Source organism: Aricia agestis, chromosome 2 (genome assembly GCF_905147365.1).
Source record: "Aricia agestis chromosome 2, ilAriAges1.1, whole genome shotgun sequence".
NCBI classification, from domain to species: Eukaryota; Metazoa; Arthropoda; class Insecta; order Lepidoptera; family Lycaenidae; genus Aricia; species Aricia agestis.
Window position 1 is genome coordinate 23,019,535 of NC_056407.1, and position 12,803 is coordinate 23,032,337.

Genomic DNA, 12,803 nt, shown 5'->3' on the forward strand with positions numbered 1-12,803 from the left:
AACAATGTCACTTTCAAAAGAAAAATATGTGAGAAGATACAGAAAAGAATGGGAAAGTGACCCTATGTTCAAAGGTACGTAATTCACTATTATTAATAAGTAATTATTATAATCCTTACTAATATAATATATAGTGTATTAAGTCATGTTGTCTCATACAAATTTTATGTATTTTTTAAGCTCCGAGGCAACATTTTTCTCAATCAAAATTGAGACAACATTTATCCCAATTATTCTCAATCAAAGAGGCAGTAGGTATAATGACATTAAATGCGTAGTATAAGTATTTTATGATTTTGAGATTGGTTTGGTTGCTAACAAGTGCAGTATAACACTGTGTGGTTTAACATTAATTATTGTATAAGGATATTTGGTTAGCGTGTATGATCAGCTTCTTGCAACTTCTGTTTCTATTCACACGCATGATTACTGATTTATTTTATACCCCGTGTTCCATTTGATGTTAAAAACGATCAAAACGCTCAAAATAGGAGGCATTTTGAGCGTTTTGATCGTTTTTAACATCAAATGGAACACGGGGATAATACCATCTCGTAAGTGTTGCCATATTTTATATAAAAAAAAACTATCCCTATACAGGATGGCTGGCAGTCTGCATTGGTGACGATACAAAGGCATGGTGCAAAGCCTGCAAATGCACATTGACCTCCCACAAGAAAGATTTGTTAGAGCATTCCAAAACTAAAAAGCATGATAATTCTTTGAAACGATCAAATATTGTAGGGCAGTCGAGTAAAGTGTCTGACTTTTTTGAAAAACCCATAAAAGAGCCACGAAAAATTGCAGAATTAAAAATTGCTGCCTACGTTGCGGAGCATTCCAGTATCAAGGCCGTTGATCACTTAGGAATGCTCATAAAAGATTTAGACCCAACTGCATCTGTTTTAAAGGACCTGAAGTTACACAGGACGAAATGCACTGCGTTAATTAAAAATGTAATTTCTCCTTGTTTTCTGGAAGATCTATTGGAAGAGGTTGGAGACAAACATTACTCCGTGATAATTGATGAAACAACAACAATTGACACTAAAAAAGTAATGTGCTTAATTATTAGATTTTTTAGCGAAAAGCAAAATAAAATCGTCACTCAATTTTACAGATTGATAGAACTAGAATCTGCAGATGCATCTTCATTGGCTGACGTATTTAAAGCACAGCTGACAGCTGATGGCCTTCATATAGACAAACTTTTGGGTATAGGTGTTGATGGCGCTAACGTCATGGTAGGCGAACACCACTCTTTTTCAACAATTTTGAAGGAAGAAAACCCCGAACTCGTGACCATAAAATGCGTTTGCCACTCATTGCATTTAGCAGCAGAATATGCATTTAAGACACTTCCCCGGTTTTTAGATTTCCTCATCAAAGAATGCCACAATTGGTTTGCAAGTAGTACAAAAAGACAGATTGATTACAAAAAAACTTACATGTTACTATATGATGGAAAAACACCGTTAAAAATCAACAAATTAGCGGCACTAGATGGCTTTCAAGATACGAGGCCCTCAAAAAAATCGTACAGCAATGGGATGGATTACAGTTACATTTTGACTTAGTTAAATCTAAAGAACGTTGTTACACTGCTGAACAATTAAGCATCATGCTCAAAAGTAAGACGAATTTTTTATACATGTCTTTTCTTGAAACTTATCTTAAGCCTATAACGTTAGTTAATAAAATGTTTCAAGCCACCAATGCAGATCCTTTAAAGTTACTAGAAGAAATTAATAATTTGTTATTGACCTACTAAACAATTTTAATACCTCCAGCACAATTAGAAAAGGCGGACAAAAGCAATTTATCTAAATATGATTTTGAAAAGTATATAATGGATTCGTCTTTCATGAATTTTGGATTTTCATTTAACGAAAAGTCTGTTGGTATTAGAGACCATGATCTGAAAGACGTAAAACAACGATGCAAAGAATTTCTCATAGAAATATGTAAACAGATAAAAAAAAGATTACCCAATAATATGAAAACGTTAGAAAATTGTAAACTAATGAGTCCTAAAAATGCAACATCTCCAATGAAACCGGACATAACAAATTTAGCAAAATCTTTTAGGACCATTTGCAATGATGTCGACTCTGTAGTACAAGAGTGGAATTCTCTGCATCGTTCGACCTGGATATCCACACAAGATACAGAAGGTTTCTGGGTTGAAGTTTATAATTTTAAAAATGCAGTTGGAGAAAGAAGTTACGGACACGTAAGCAAACTGGCATTAAGTATTATGTCTTTGCCTTTCTCAAATGGAGCTGTGGAAAGAGCCTTCTCCCAGGTTTCACTAATAAAAGATAAATTAAGAAACAAAATGGCCATCCAGACAGCGGAATCAATTTTAAGAATAAGATACACATTAACGGAAGGATGTACTAATTTTAACCCAACTACAAAAATTATTAAAAAATTTAATTCAGAAAAAATGTACGGGACTGCAAACGAAAGTTGCGAAGATACTGATTCCGTAATGGACGCTATTGCAGAATTAATAGTGTAATGGAAACAATAGCGTCCATTAATTAATCAATATTTTCGTTAACTTTGTTTGCAGTTTTCATAATATATTTTTAACACGCTTCTATTAGCTTGGGCTGTATATGTATGTACGGAATCTTTGAGCATGATTTTTACCTCTCGCCAGTAGTATTAATTCGAAGCTTTGCATACGTACTGCCAAATGCCAATGCAATAATTTTAGTTTTTTCAAACTATTATGTATTTATTTCAGAATTGAAAAGAAAAACTTGTGTTAAAAATTACACATACTTTCGTTCGTCATTTCCACTTGTTAATTTTGTACTTATTATATTTTAATGAATAAAACTTGTTATGATTTTTGGGGGTATTTTTCTTGAAAACCCGAATTTTGGAGAATAATGAATTAAAAAAATAACTATAACTTTTGGGGGGATTTTTCTTTAAAACCCGTATTTTGGGGGGATTTCGGGGAACACTTGGGGAGAAACCACGATGGCCGTCTGGCAACACTGTGTTTGAGACATATACAGCGTTGCCAGATTGTTACTTTTGTAACATTTTACGTTAGGTACTTTTGACCCTTGCATGTTACATTCATGTGACATGACTACAGATGTTACTTTTGGTAGGTAATTGAAAAAAAAAGATGTTTGAAACCAAAAATGCGAAAACGAAACACACTTAGTTTTATTGAGTTTTGTCGTTACAGCTGACAATGCTTTGAATGAACGTGGCGAAAAAAGCAACTAACGCTATGTTTTCGTGCATTCTGGATCCCCCCCCCCCCCCCCCCCCCCCCCGGCATTTAAAATATTATATAAGTAATACGAAATGTTACTTTTCCCCTCAAAATGTTACTTTTCGCATGGCAATAAGTAACTTTCGAACATACAGCTCTGGCAACACTGGACATATATACTAGTAATCTGTGGTTTGAGACAATTTTTTATTGTTTACATTTTATTGTTTAATAATTTTCAAGATGAAATAGAAATTTATTCCAATTATTCAAACCACAATCGCATTATAAGGACATTATTCCATATGTTATTGTGAGAAGTGTTTAATTCATCATGGCCCAACTAAGCGTTTCTTGGAGTAATCACCTGAACAACATTGGCCAAGGCTTGAGTGCACTACAACAGGTATTCTTGGGCTTCAATAGCATTAAACAGTTTTATTTTAAGAGGATAAAACTACTATAACCTATGTATAACAGGAATAACTCAAAACATAAAAATCTATTTCGAAATTCAAGTCCACATGCAACTTATAATATTAATTGGTATTTTTTTTATTGGTTAATAATTTTCAAGATGAAATAGAAATTTATTCCAATTATTCAAACCACAATCGCATTATAAGGACATTATTCCATATGTTATTGTGAGAAGTGTTTAATTCATCATGGCCCAACTAAGCGTTTCTTGGAGTAATCACCTGAACAACATTGGCCAAGGCTTGAGTGCACTACAACAGGTATTCTTGGGCTTCAATAGCATTAAACAGTTTTATTTTAAGAGGATAAAACTACTATAACCTATGTATAACAGGAATAACTCAAAACATAAAAATCTATTTCGAAATTCAAGTCCACATGCAACTTATAATATTAATTGGTATTTTTTTTATTGGTTAAATTATAAGGTGTAATTTTTCATAATTTACCTTATATATAGCTTTAACACAACAGATGTTTGCTCTAGAGTCTAGATTATAGAATATACTTACTGTATAACATCCTTTTTAGACCATTTACTATAGAATACCGAGCAAAGCAAATATATTTATTTATAAATTCTTTATTTGCATATAAACAACATAAAATATTATGTTGGTTAGAGGTAGTTAGCTACCTCTAACCAACATAATATTTTAAAAATATATTTATAAATATAGAAATTGATAGAGGCAAGAAATCTGTGTATTTTCTGCACTTTATTAAACACTAGCTATTTGACCGAGCTTTGCTCGGTATTCGATAAAACATGAATAAAATGACATTTTCTAAAAATGATTCCTAGCTAGATCGATTTATCGCCCCCGAAACCCCGATATACTAAATTTCATGAAAATCATTGTAGCCGATTCCGAGATTCCAATTATATACACAAGAATTGCTCGTTTAAAGATATAAGATAATATACATATAGGTATATGTATATTAAGTACATATAGGTGCATGTATACACTTTATTATACATATTCTTACTAAGTAGTTATATCCTCTTCAAAATCTGTTTGCACAAATGAATTTTGAAACATTTGCTTATGCTCTCTTTCTGTTGTTTAACAAGCCTTGAGTGTTTTTATGATGTACTTAGCTTACAACTTATTGTTTTATAGAAAGTTTAAAAAATGTCTTGTAAATTATTTTCAGAACTCTGAATTTGTTGACATGACATTAGCGGCCGATGGGCATTTTGTGAAAGTTCACCAACTGGTTATGGCGATCAGCAGTCCTTACATTAAGAACCTGATAGCTGCTGCCGCATGCCCACATCCTGTTATTTATCTAAATGTTAGTATTTACTAAATAACTTGTTAGACTATGATAGCAAGAAAATGTTAAGTTTAGTGACTATTTTGTGATTTTTGCTATACAATACTGTATTCAGTGCTATTTTTAGAGGGATTCTTAATAATCCAACATAACATGAATTTTATTTTTTCTCACAATTGTTTTTCCACCATTTGCAATTCTTTCTGACTCACAAAATCCGAGTATTTTTTGTATAGGTACATTTGCATACTGATGCTCCAGCGCTATTGTTAAAAGTTTTTAAGGCTTAGTTTATACCACACTATAAATATCAAACAGTATACACTGAGGCAGTTTTAATGTGTGTGTAATGTGGCACTGCATTGTTTTGCCACTTCAAATTGACTCACTGAAATAATTGTAATGTATGAATAGGCCCTTTAAGTTGGTCAAGTATCAACATGACCTGCTGCATACAGTGACGGATTAACCCTTAATCAAATTAAGCAATTGCCTAGGGCATCGCGTCAGAGGGGGCAACAGAATAAGGACAAAAAACATCCATCCTTAGGGCATCACATCTCACTCTCACGTCACCAAAAACCACCCCAAAAAAAGTTTCTAGGAAAAAACTAATGGTTTTAGGTGGTAAAAGTTTAAAGACCGATTCTAGTTGACATACGGATAGGGGGGGGGGGGGGACAGGCATAGATTGCTTAGGGCTTCAAGTAGTCTTAATCCGTCACTGGCTGCATATTATTTATATTGGGTTTTTTTTTAAATATTATAAAGTCTTTTCTACCTTCCAGAAAATTTCCCAGTCAACATTGTGCTCAATTTTGGAGTATATTTACACAGGAGAGGTCACAGTTGCGATAGAGAATCTTCGCAATATCTTGGAAACAGCTAAAGACCTACATATAAAAGGATTAGAAGATATGGTGAGACCTTTATGCTTGTCATATATATATTTTTTTATTACTAATACTCTACGAATAATAAAAACTAAGGAAAAGTAACTCCATTAAAAAAACATGCTCCACAATACTTGTCAAAAAAGTGTACCTTAGGTAAACATTTCAATATATTTGCAATATTTAGGTGACCTTGAGCGGTACTAGGCTGACGTTACATGACAGATCAAAAGGAACCAAATTTAAAATGGTAATAGTATGGGAGTTACGATTCCTTAGTTTTTATTATTCGTAGCTAATACTATTATTACAGTATATTCATAACATGCAACAGTTTTCCTACAAACACAATTTAAATTTGCAGATATGCGTTTGGCCATTGCCGCACACACTTTTGTTTATTAAAATAAATTTTCATGAGCAAACTTTCAAAACTATGTCAATTTCTATTTTGCAGGATATAGCACAACTTCTCTCAGAGAAATCAGAACATATCCAAAACCAGGATAAACCGAAGAATTTTTATCAAGAACCAAAAAAAATGGAAAGTGTAAATTAGTATGTATTTTTAATTTTTTTATAATAATTAATAATATAAGAAATGTTAATGCATCATTCATTAGAAAATATAGGCCATTAAATGACATCCCGATTCCGTTGCACCAAAATTTGTTTATAACATGGGGACCGTACATTTTTCTTGATTAAAAAGTATCATATTGTCCTGTCCCTACCAAACAGACCTAAGAATTGTATGGATTTTATAGGTTGTATATTATAATAATAATAATATTTCTTAATATTATGATAATTTTATTTTAGCTCGCAGAATATGGAATTAAGTGACGTGGACGCAACGGATGCACCTCAACCATTGATTGTATCGGTAACCAGTGAAGCTGAAAATATCACAGAAGAGGTACCAAAGAAGGCCCAGTTGTATCATAATTTAGGTACGTACTATGTAGGTATACACTGCACACAACTGCAAATGAGCAATCGGCGAAAGTGCAAAATACCTATAACATCTTAAGACATAGGTTACACGATCAGTTTTTCATCAATCTGCACGTGCCGCACGTTGACAATTTAATCTCATAGAATTCATGTTCAATCATGCTTGTGTAAGTGTATACATACACATATTTTTCACACAGATGAAAACCAATTTCGGTTTTGTTTGACAGCTCGAGATTGTTGCTCTATTCCGCTAGGTCTTCTTCTTCTTCTTCTTTTGGCGTAAGCCTCCCCATATTAACTTAATGATTGTGACATAATATGATAGCTGTTTGACACTACAATTGACACAATATTCCCTATGGCTAGTGGCTACATAGCGCCAATTGTCCCTCATTAGTGGATGGATTTCTGATCTACCAAATGGTAGATTGATTTCTAATCCACCAATAGCGTATCATGTGTGCACTTACTTGCCCTGCTCCTCGCCCCACCAAAGAGATCTAAAATTATATTTATAAATTATAATTTTTGCAGAACGACGTATTGTCTCACTTTTGTTTATTTTTTTCCTCGCAACTTTGCGCTAAATATATTGCATTTTCCTGTAACGATAGTGCTGTATATCCTTACACTAAAACCTTCATACAAAACGCGGTTAGTATGTGAAGAGTACAGTCAGACATAATTTACATATTTTAATAATGACTAAATATATATTATACAGGATTTAACATAACTAACTGTTAATACTTTAGGGTTTGTACTATGCGTTCCTTGTATAAAGTTCGCTGTAAAAGTAGTAGCGCTGAATGAGTTACTTTTTTTCCCCTTTGTATGGAAAAAATCATGACGCGGGGGCGCTTGCCCATAATAAAGAATTGGGTCTTTCAGTGCTGCTACTGTCACAGTGAACTCTCTACATACACACCCTAAAGTATTTTAACTTAGTTTTGTATAAATAAATTATTATTAATGTTGTATTTCTATTTTAGGCAAAACCCCACTACAGTACACAGTATCAAACAGAGGGTCGATACAGTTAATATTCAATAGATTTGTATATTACCTCAAACATACGAACAAAGATAGGACGAGACAGTGGCGGTGTGTGGAATATGTCAATCATCACAAGTGTCCAGCCTTAATAGTAACGAAAGATGAAGTAGTCACAAAAAGGTAAAAAAAATATATTCAAAAGATGAAAACTTTTTATTCATATACTTAAACGAGCTTTTGCCCGCGGCTTCGCTTGCGTTAAGAAGTATTATTATATACAAACTTTCATCCCCTATTTTAACCCCTTGGAGGTGGAATTGATCAAAATCCTTTCTTAGCGGATGCCTACGCCATAATATCTACCTGCATGCCAAATTTCACCCCGATCGGTCCAGTGGTTTGGGCTGTGCGTTGATAGATCACCATGTCAGTCAGTCACCTTTGAGTTTTATATATATAGATTATAAACTTAAAGGTGCGTACTTAAGTAAACTTGTAATAAACTAACGTTACTAGGTGTAATGCAGGCACTTCCCATAGCTATTTGTATTTGCGTATTTGATGTATTCGCCAAACAATCACCATATGTAGATGGTGATTGCTTGGCGAATTTCGCTTTCCGTTTCCATACAATTTGTATGGAAACGGAAATCCGCTGCGACCCGACACAGTGTGCGATACGCGCATCCGCTTCCATACAAATTGTATGGAGGTGAATTTTTGCGATGAGCCCCGGCACGGCCCGTCTCAGTGTGCTCATTCCTATAATGTAACTTATTAATCAGCGAGCATTCGTGCAGTTGTGACATGTTATGCTGGGGCCGCACCTGCGTCTAACGTCACGAGATGATACACGCAAACGTGACCGGCCGTCGTATGTGACCGTTATCGTCGCCAATATTCGGGCTGCGTCTTCGTTATCGCGCGGGTTGCGGTACATCAAAGGGTTTTAGCGCGCTAGCAATTCGCCCTGCGTGGTCGCAAGTCGCATTAGAATTGCTCATTTTCGTGTTTATTTTCAACTCGTTAAGACGTGCGATATGCGACGGCGCCACGGTTGTTCATTTACGTAATAACAAAAAATTAAAACCGACTTCCAAGGTAAAAACAAAAGTAATATTCTTAAAAATAATCTAAAAAGAATCAAATAATTTCTATTCCTTATAATTATAGTGCCGTCTTCAGACTTCGCCTAAACCTCAACTATTTCTGTACTCAATTGTTGGGTATTATAATCTGTGCGTGTCATAGAGATAAGACGGCTAATAGGTAAAAACGTTAATATACCTACGCCAATCAGCTGATCGATTCGGGAACGTTAAAATTTACGCGCGTACGTCAAGGTCGCTGATTGGCTAATTGTTCCCCAAATTTCCCGTTATCCTTGACATTTGTAAAATTTGAATATACGCTAAATTTCTATCGTCGTCTGAGGCTAGACGTATTATTTCTCTCTCCCAAAAATTACTATCTCTGCAGTAGAAAATCAGTCGAAACTAACTTTCTTCGCACCTAATCGTTGCTGCTTATCACTGGCGGCAACATCAATCTTTTTGAAGTCGCTACCAGCCCGGAAAAGTTCTGAGATCCTTGACATAGAACTTACGCTAATGTAAGCTGGTACCGACTTCAAAAGCATGAATAGGTAATCTCGCCCAGGGCGATGATACTGCTAAAACCGGCACTGACTATAGGTGTATATAATATTTATTATGTACTACAGGTGAATGCTGTGTAATAAGATACATTACATCTCATAACGTTGGTCAGTAGTCAGTACCTAACCTTTAATTTAAACTTACAAATTACAATGAACTGCATAATCTAAGGAGTACTAAAAGACTGGCGGTCTAACTGCTTACAGCAGTGTCTTTCAGACTTTTTCATAAAATAATTTCATATTAAATATAGGCTAAATATAACAATTTATTTTTTAAATTTAAAACTCTCGAGTAAACTTAACTGATATCCAGAAAGTAGTTTCTATGTTCAGCTTTCAGAAGGTTTTTTGTATGTTTAACGATTAGGCCCAATTCACACCGGATCGGCAGCGGCGCGAAGAGCACTTTTAGTGTGAAATAATTTTAAACTATTTACATACTTATAACTACTAGTATCGCTTGAAAACTTCAAAAAGGGCTCGAGGCACCGCGCGACCGTCCGCGTCGGCGGAAAGTGCTCGCGGCTTCCCGCGACCGCGCGCGTCGTCGCGAGGCGCCTCGAGGTGTCGCGAGGTGCCGCGAGCACTTTCCGCCGACGGACGCGCGGTGCTCAGTGGATCGAAAATCGAGTATCATAGACATCAGAACTTGAATTTTCAGATGTCATTTTTTTGGGCTGAAATATGGTCTCCTAGTTGTTATTACATAATAAAATGTAAAAAGACGCAGCTACGTGTAATAAGGGAGTTACAATTTTTTTATGCAAGTAAAGAACACGGATCATTTAACAAAAAAGCAATAGAATATGTCAAGTAGTTCCAGACAATTTAATTTAATACAGTTGGAAGTTTTAAATTGTTACTGGGGACACTGGGAAAAGAGAGGGTTGATACATTATATCACCATAATAATTTCTTTCTTCTTTCTATTTGAATTAAGTTTTTAATTAACCAAAATAAAGTACCAATGGACAGTTTTTAATTAACCAAAATGAAGTACAAATGGTGCCGTAATACAAAATATGCCAAAATGTGAGTAATAATTAGTACTATAATAGTGTGAGGATATAACGGCCAACCATATATCCTCACACTATTATATTATGCTCATTTTTCATGTCGGCTCCATACTAAAATTTCTTAAAAAAATTATTACTCCCTTATTATTACACGTAAATGAGTCTTTTTACATTTTATTATGTAATAACAACTAGGAAAACATATTTCAGCCCAAAAAAATGACATCTGGAAATTCAAGTTCCTATGTCTATGAAACTAGATTTTCGATCCACTGTGCGGCGCTCTGAAGGTAGCGCGCGGCCGCCCGCGGTGACGCGAGCCGCCTCTGCCGGCCTCGTCGCGCCTAGCCTCTTCGCGCCTCGCCTCGCCTCGCCTCGCCGCGCCTCTTCGCGCCGCTGCCGGCCGCTGCCGATCCGGTGTGAATTGGCCCTTACCCTGCTCTATATAAACTGATATTCTAAATGATTAATTGTTGTTTATATTAAATGTAATTGTTACAGAATATCGGCTCATTCACATCCATTTCACGATAAGCGTATCCTAAAGAAGGTAAGATCTGGAACAGTTTTTTCGACCCTCAATGAAGCAGAGTCGACAGTTTCGAGTGAAAAAGTAATGAATAAAACATGTGAATAACAAATATTGTTTTGTTCATTCCTCCCTGTTAATCACGTGGTTCGAATGGACCATTTGAAGTCTGTAGGCCTACTACGAAACTGTTTTGAGACTTAAACAATCGGTCAAGAATGCCGCGTCCTGCTCTAACAACGTCATTTCACGTTTGTTAGAGTAGGAGGCGGCATTCTCGTCCGATTATTTGAGTCTCAAAACAATTTCATGGTACAAGCCCTGAACCGACTATTACCACCGCCTCCCATTGAACCAGTGGTACTTAACCTTTTTAATTTTTTTACACGGCCCACAAACAGTTTAGTCTTGTTGTGGCGGACGGCGCAACCACAGTTATTAAGGAGTAAAAAAGGGATTTGCGAAAAAAAAAACAAGGTTACCATAAAAGTACAAAAATTAGGCAAGATTGCGATACGAGTTACGACTTACGACAAACTAAAACAACAACTTTAACATTACGCGGGCCACTGAGACAGTCCCGGCGGGCCGCTATCGGCCCGTGGGCTGCAGGTTGAGTATAGCTTTATTAAACCGATGTGAAATAACACAAGTTGAGTTGTGTTTCGTGGGTGATATTACCAAAGGCCCAAGAGAGATCCGGTATTTACAGATTTATATTTCTCGTTTCAAAACTCAGTATTAGCAAGTATAACTCTACCAATTTCGAAGTCACTGATTAACGATCTCCTTAGTTTAATTTAGTCCCGCTAATTCTCAATTTAAAAATTTAGCGAGTCCGTATACGAAATTTTGCCGAAATTTTGAAGAAAACGACAGAAATAATCTATATAGATAAAATTCTATCCAATTCGAGAAAAAGAAAAAACAAATTGTGCCAAAAAACACGATTCAAAACAACCTAAATCTCACATTACACACTCGCCGCAAGGCTAATGTGAGATTCAGGTTGTTTTGAATCGTGTTTTTTGGCACAATTTGCTTTTCTTTTTTTTTCTTTTTTCTCGAATTGGATAGAATTTTATCTATAGATTATTTCTGTCGTTTTCTTTTTATGAATTACAGCTCCAAGTTGCCGAAATTAACAGCAATTCTTTGCCCATTTTCTCTAAAATTTTGTCGAGTTACATATTTTTTTACTCAACTATTTCATATTAAATTGGTAAAAAGTAATTCCAACATTGTATATAGACGACTTTCTCAACAGTACATTGTATTTTTTTCATACCGTTAAGACGTCAATACAATCCATAAACAGGTGATATTCTAAACCTTTTACAGCAAAAATCACAAAACTGTCGCGGGTTTGAGTTGGATTATTTAAAAATACTTTAAGTAAAAAAAACAAAAATCTAGCTCCAACATTAGATTATAATTGAAATGATCTTACATGTTGTGCATTAAAACTTATAGAAATACTGTATTTTAACTGTTAAATCACGTCTGTTAATCAGCGAAATCGGCAAAATTTCGTATACGGACTCTTAAGATCAACGCCATCTTGTGTCCAATAGTCGAACAATATAAAATAGGTACTTAACAATAATAAGTAGGTACTTGGTTCAGCTAGTTAACGATAGATGACCAGTGTTAAATAATTATCTAACCGAGAGGGTAGTTACGGTATTTTTTCTGTGTTTATAATAATAAAGCATGTTTTTTTATATTACATTTTTGT

At 35.0% G+C, this 12,803-nt stretch overlaps 1 protein-coding gene across 1 annotated transcript; it reads left to right on the forward strand.

Moving 5' to 3' along the window:
* The first annotated feature begins 3,821 nt into the window (after positions 1-3,821).
* LOC121738163 (modifier of mdg4-like) lies at positions 3,822-11,173 on the forward strand. The gene is made up of 7 exons (XM_042130057.1): positions 3,822-3,984; positions 4,886-5,026; positions 5,797-5,928; positions 6,359-6,459; positions 6,724-6,854; positions 7,854-8,037; positions 11,038-11,173. Exons 1-7 carry the CDS (start codon positions 3,913-3,915, stop codon positions 11,171-11,173), a joined length of 897 nt encoding a protein of 298 aa, XP_041985991.1. The 5' UTR covers positions 3,822-3,912.
* The last annotated feature ends 1,630 nt before the right edge of the window (positions 11,174-12,803 follow it).

Excerpts from the sequence above, each read along its gene's own strand:
- LOC121738163 (XM_042130057.1), top strand. The coding sequence starts at position 3,913 with ATGGCCCAACTAAGCGTTTCTTGGAGTAATCACCTGAACAACATTGGC. Across the intron at positions 5,929-6,358 it reads TAAAAGGATTAGAAGATATG|GATATAGCACAACTTCTCTC; the intron begins GTGAGACCTTTA and ends TCTATTTTGCAG. Across the intron at positions 6,460-6,723 it reads AAAATGGAAAGTGTAAATTA|CTCGCAGAATATGGAATTAA; the intron begins GTATGTATTTTT and ends ATTTTATTTTAG.